At 40.2% G+C, this 6,037-nt stretch overlaps 1 protein-coding gene across 1 annotated transcript; it reads left to right on the forward strand.

Annotated features, from left to right (window-relative positions):
- The first annotated feature begins 142 nt into the window (after positions 1 to 142).
- LOC124633307 (vacuolar protein sorting-associated protein 41 homolog) lies at positions 143 to 4,037 on the forward strand. Its single transcript, XM_047168480.1, has 2 exons — positions 143 to 714; positions 1,761 to 4,037. The coding sequence occupies exons 1-2, from the start codon at positions 279 to 281 to the stop codon at positions 3,833 to 3,835; spliced, it is 2,511 nt and encodes an 836-aa protein (XP_047024436.1). The 5' UTR covers positions 143 to 278; the 3' UTR covers positions 3,836 to 4,037.
- Positions 4,038 to 6,037: the final 2,000 nt, after the last annotated feature.

A 6,037-nucleotide genomic window follows, 5' to 3' on the forward strand; every position in this document is an offset into this window, starting at 1 on the left:
TACCTTTTCAACAGTCCATTTTTTTTAATTTAAGAAAAATGCATCGATCTACATCAAAGGACTTGTCTTTCTGTTTACAATTTTATCTCTAATTTACAAAAAAATATTTTTTTTGCAACACTTGTATTTAAATGTCATTGTCATAGTATGACAAAAAGTCAGCAGAAATCACAATAAAAATCACGATTCCTTTTTTATCACGGAAGGAAAATTGAGGAGTATTATTTACAAAATTTATTATGTGATACTCTGTAGCTATCCTCGACAACATTGCAGTCATGGCCGTGAATTTGGAAAGCTGTGACAGCTTACCTCCCGACGAAGAGCCCAAATTGAAATACGACAGACTGGCGAATGATGTTCAAAATATCTTATTGAAAGACGCAGTGAGCTGTATTTGTGTGCACACTAAGTTTATTTGCTTGGGAACACAGTGGGGAGTGATACATTTACTGGACCATGAAGGGAACACGGTACCTATATCGCAAGATGGGAAGACTAAAGAGTTACAGGCTCATGCGATAGCTGTGAACAGAATCTCGGTGGATCAGAACGGTGACTACATCGCCAGCTGCTCGGACGACGGCAAGGTGCTGGTGTACGGGCTGTACTCTGACGACAACACTCACAACCTCACTCTGGGCAGGGTCATCAAGTCTATTGCTTTGGATCCATTTTACTTCAGGTCTGGCTCGGGGAGGAGATTTTTAACAGGTAAATTTTATCGCAACTCAAATGCAAAAACTAATAGGAATCTTACCAGTTTATTTAGTAAATAAAATAAAAAATAATCTGATAATTAGCTGATAATATAATTGGTGTCAAATTGTGCTGCAATATAGTCCATGCATTTGGTCACTATAATGAAAACCTGAGTAACATTAGAACAAAACTTTCATGTCTCTAAAAATAGTTATATTGGTGGCTGTCATTTATTAATAGTAATGGGAAATGTATTAGTGATAAATTTTAAGCATATTCAATGTTGCCTGATTCTGATGGTAAATGTAAATGATATGCAACAAAGTGCTCTCTTTGTACAGTATGGTAATAATAATGATGTATTCACATGTGTTCACTTGATTTAATGATAATTCATAAAATTATTACCGAATGAGATTTGAGTATGGAAAATAACTATATACAAATCTTACGAGCTTCCGCCCGTGGCTTCACCCGCGTTGTGTGTTGATAAAAAATAGCCTATGTTTTAATCCAGTATCACCTACCTACATACCAAATTTCAACTAAATCAGTCCAGCCATTTTTGTGAGAAAGTGTAGTAAACAAATGGACTTTCGCATTTATATTATTAGTAGGATAAAGCTCAAGAGTTGTACTTTAGTCTAATATGCTACTCTCAGGAAGTATAGTCCCTGGTCCCTTCCGAATACACATAAAAAAATATTTCTGTCCATTACCAAATTATAATAAGCTTCTTAATTTATTAAAGTTGTCACTTTGGACCAGTTTATTTATTCATCATTAACATTACAGATACTTATAACCTAATGTGTTACTGTCTCATTTAACTAATTAAAACATAATTACAAAAAAGACACCAGCCTTCTTGGCAGTTAGATAACTCATTAAAAGCTCCTAATCCTTGAAAAGTTACAATTAATTTATTGTCAAATTTAACATTTATTGGCTTTTTTTAACCAGTTATGTGAAGTAGTTTCCTACACCCTACTCCCATCCTTTTGACCCTACACATGAGATTTCAATCAATCTAAGGCTCGTTTTTCATTGTTTTGCAGGTGACACCAAATTAACGCTATATGAGAAAACATTTTTAAACCGGCTTCGTAGCACAGTGCTGTGTGAATGCGAAGGCTACGTGCAGGCCATGTCGTGGCACGACCGCTTCGTGGCCTGGGCGAGCGAGGTGGGCGTGCGCGTCTACGACCTGGTGGCACGTTGCTCCCTCGGCCTCATCCAGTGGGAAAAGACCTCCATTGAAGACTATCGTTGCAATCTCCTCTGGCCTGCCCCCAAAACACTCATGATTGGCTGGGTTGACACCATCAGGATATGCGTCATACGAAAACGAAGTCAAATCGAACTTCAAACACGAGATGTCACTGAGTATTTAGTGGATCCCGTGTACACATTCCAAACTGACTACTTCATCAGTGGTCTCGGCCCCTTGGACGATCAGTTGGTATTGCTAGGAGTGCCCAAAGAATGCGACCCTGAAACTGGTAAGGCCCAAAGGCCAGTTCTTACTGTCGCGGATTATAAAGACTGTGAATTTTGTGAGGTATCAACAGATTGTCTGAATATTCGCGGATACGAAGAATATTCTTGCAATGACTATTATTTAGATATGCTTATAGAGGAAAACCGATTTTTCATAGTATCTCCCAAGGACATAGTAGTAGCCAGTCCTTACGATATTGACGATAGAGTCAAATGGCTTACAGAGCAAGGTCGATTTGAAAAAGCAATAACTGTTCTTGAAGAGGTAGGCGGCAAGACATCGAAACATTCTGTGGTCGCAGTGGGGGTGCAGTACCTGGACCACTTGATGACCGAACAGCTGTACGAGGAGGCGGCCATACTGTGCGCAAGAATATGCAAGAATGATAAAGTCTTGTGGGAGACGCAAATATTGAAGTTTTCTGAAGTCAACCAGTTACGAGCTATTAGCCCCTATGTGCCCAAAACCCCTGAACAAGCATTGAGCTCTCATATGTACGAATTAATATTTTACGAATATCTGAAGTTAGATTCTCAGGGGTTCCTGAAACTAGTTCAAGAATGGAACCCCGCATTATACAAGACTGGCGTAATTGTAAAGGAAGTCTTGGAACATCTGTTAAATACAGAGGTAGACAAAAATATTTATTTAGAAGCTTTGGCTCTTCTGTATTGTTACCAAAAGAAATATGACAAAGCTCTGACGACGTACTTGACGCTCCAGCACAAAGACGTGTTCACACTGATCACGCAACACAACATGTACAACGTCATCCACGACAAGATACTGGACCTCATGACCCTCGACTGTGATAAAGCTATCTCAGTACTGGTCGACAAGACCAAGGTACCTGTAGAAGTAGTAGAAAAACAACTCGCTAATCACGATCTGCTGCTGTTTAAATACTTAGATGCTTACAGCAAACATGAACCAAATGGCAGGTATCATGGAAAATTAGTTAGGCTTTACGCTAAATATGCGAGAGAAAAACTTCTTCCATTTTTAAAATGTAGTGATAATTATCCAATCCAAGAAGCTCTGGATGTGTGTCAAAGTAATGAATTTTACCCTGAAATGGTGTTCTTGCTGGGGAGGATCGGAAATACTAGGGAAGCTCTGCAAATCATCATAGAGCAACTAAAAGACATAAATCAAGCTATCAATTTCTGTCAGGAACATAATGATAAGGAACTATGGACAGACCTCATCAAACGCACAGTGGACAAGCCTGAGTATGTGACATTGTTGCTCAAGAGAATAGGCAACTATGTTGATCCAAGGATGTTAATACAGAATATACAATCTGGATGTGAGATAAAGGATTTAAAGGACTCATTAGCAAAGATGATGTGTGATTACCACCTTCAGCTTTCGGTTCAAGAAGCATGTAAAGTGATCACTTTACGAAACTATTTTGAGTTACATCAAAAGTTAATCATCAACCAGCAAAGAGGTATATCTGTAACAGATGACTTCATGTGTTGCGTGTGCCAAGGTCGCATCATAATTAGGGACTTGTCAAACGCCTCCGATTTGATGGTTTACAACTGCAGGCATTCATTCCACAAAGAGTGCCTTCCTGAGGGAGTCCAGTGCCAGACTTGTACAGTGTGCAGTGCCGTTAAAATGTGACCCGTATCACTAGCTCAACTCTTAGATAGATATTGTATATATAATTAAACGATATTTTTCCATCATAAACGTGTATAATTATGTTAATCAAACTAATTATTTAAAATGTTTATCAATGTTTGGTGCTTTTATAATGAAGTGGCTTGTATTATTTTTCCCTGTATTAGATAAACCCAAAGTAACAATAAATCCCAAAAAAATATTATTGTTATAATTTTATTTACCCATACAGGAATGAATGTTAAGCAGTGCGCAAAAAAAACTGGTGGTCCAGAATCGTTAAGGGTCAATTCCCACTGAAAGAGCAGCGGCCGGCAGCGGCCGTAATTGCAAGGGATTGAGCGCGAGCGCGGCGGGCCGCGCGGCGCCCCACCGCGCCGCGCTCTTACATTTTCCGTGCTCTTACGGCCGCTGCCGGCCGCTGCTCTTTCAGTGGGAATTGACCCTAACAGAACATATCTGCATCATCAGTAAATTTTTTTTTTTTTCATATTTTTGTCCGCCCTAAAATCAGCAAAATATGGATACCGACTATTCTTACGCGCGCCGAGCGGAGCTCCGTCAGTAAACCGGTTTCGCGTTGCCGCCGTGCATACTATGACGACTGTGACCGTACTATCGGTTACAAAATAAATATCTTTTGATATCAATAACTTTTCTTTTTTGTACTAAAACACTACAAAATAAAAATATACGTATCCATAAAACTTATTTAACTATAAGTTGACAAAGTTTGCGCACTGGATAAAATTCATTCCTGGGGCCCGATTCTCCTAAGTTAATAATGTCAAAATCGAATAGAAATCGAATCGCAATATGATCGCAATAGCAGTTTTAACCATATCGGGCATTCTGCTACTAATAAAAGACCAATCGTATTCGATTGACATTTGATTGGTGTGCGATTGATCTGCTATTTTGGTCTATACGGTAGTTTGCTGTACAATCATTTTGCAATCGTAAATCATTTGCAGACAAAATGATTCATCATTGAATGTCAGAAAAGGATAAAAACCTTTTTTTCAAAGAAAAAATAGCGGAATGCCACATACGCTTCAATCGTAATCGAGTCGGGATTGGATCTCAGTCGAATCGAGTCGAACGTGAATCGTATGTTGCTTAAGTAAAATTAGGAGAATCGGGCCCCAGAATGATAGCTTAAGGTTTGCGCGCTCGCTCCGCGTTTGTGATGGTAACCAAGCTCCGTTGAAGTCACAATCACAAGCGGCCGGCGCGGCATACCTTTTTTTTCCGACGTCAAAAATCATCAAATGACCCCTCCCGCTGTGGGTTAGCAGCGATGAGGGAGTGTCAGACTCTTACTGACTAAAAACCGTCGTGTTCCGTCCTAGGCCTTTTATGTACCAGGGCCGCGGTATCTCTTTCGAACAACCCGCAGCCCCGGGCGCGGCACAGCACACCTTTTTTTTTCCGACGTCAAAAATCATCAAATGACCCCTCCCGCTGTGGGTTAGCAGCGGTAAGGGAGTGTCAGACTCTTACTGACTAAAAACCGTCGTGTTCCGTCATAGGCCTTTTATGTACCAGGGCCGCGGTATCTCTTTCGAACAACCCGCAGCTTTACGCTACACTTTCCTGACTTTCAGGACGCCAGGATAATGATAGCACACGAGTGCTACATGAGCAAGAGACGCCCCTGCGAGAAGAGCTTTTACAGTTTTTTTAAGTTGTGCCAAAAATAAATGTAATCTACATCAATTTAATTAATAAAGTCGTGATGTGGTGGCCTAGTGGGTAAAGCACCAACCTGTCATGTATGAGTGTGTGGGTTCGATCCCAGGTCAGGCAAGTACCAATGCAACTTTTCTAAGTTTGTATTTACTTTCTAAGTAAATACCTTAGACACCAATGGCTGATAAAAAGGTAAACATCTCGAAGATACCTGGACTATATAGTCTGAAATCACCAACCCGCATTGTGCAAGCGTGGTTAATCACCACGCTCAATCCTTCTCCGTTTGAGACAAGGCCTGTGCCCAGGAGTGGGACGATAAAACAGCTGGAACAGAACAGTCAAAGCTTTTGTAGTAAATTTGTGATAGTCAAAAAAATTTGAATCCTATTTCGTATTCAGGTTTTACGGCTAGTTCGAACGATGGCAATAAGGGGGAATTCCCGTTAGTTGCGCAGGGGTACCCTACCTACAGATTAATAGATAAAGGAAGTGCTACCAACTTGGGTT

This window comes from Helicoverpa zea, chromosome 9 (assembly GCF_022581195.2).
Source record: "Helicoverpa zea isolate HzStark_Cry1AcR chromosome 9, ilHelZeax1.1, whole genome shotgun sequence".
Taxonomy (NCBI): domain Eukaryota; kingdom Metazoa; phylum Arthropoda; class Insecta; order Lepidoptera; family Noctuidae; genus Helicoverpa; species Helicoverpa zea.

Bases quoted from the DNA above. Each gene is read 5' to 3' on its own strand.
- LOC124633307 (XM_047168480.1), top strand. From the start codon at position 279: ATGGCCGTGAATTTGGAAAGCTGTGACAGCTTACCTCCCGACGAAGAG. The intron at 715-1,760 runs GTAAATTTTATC...ATTGTTTTGCAG, and splicing joins GGGGAGGAGATTTTTAACAG to GTGACACCAAATTAACGCTA.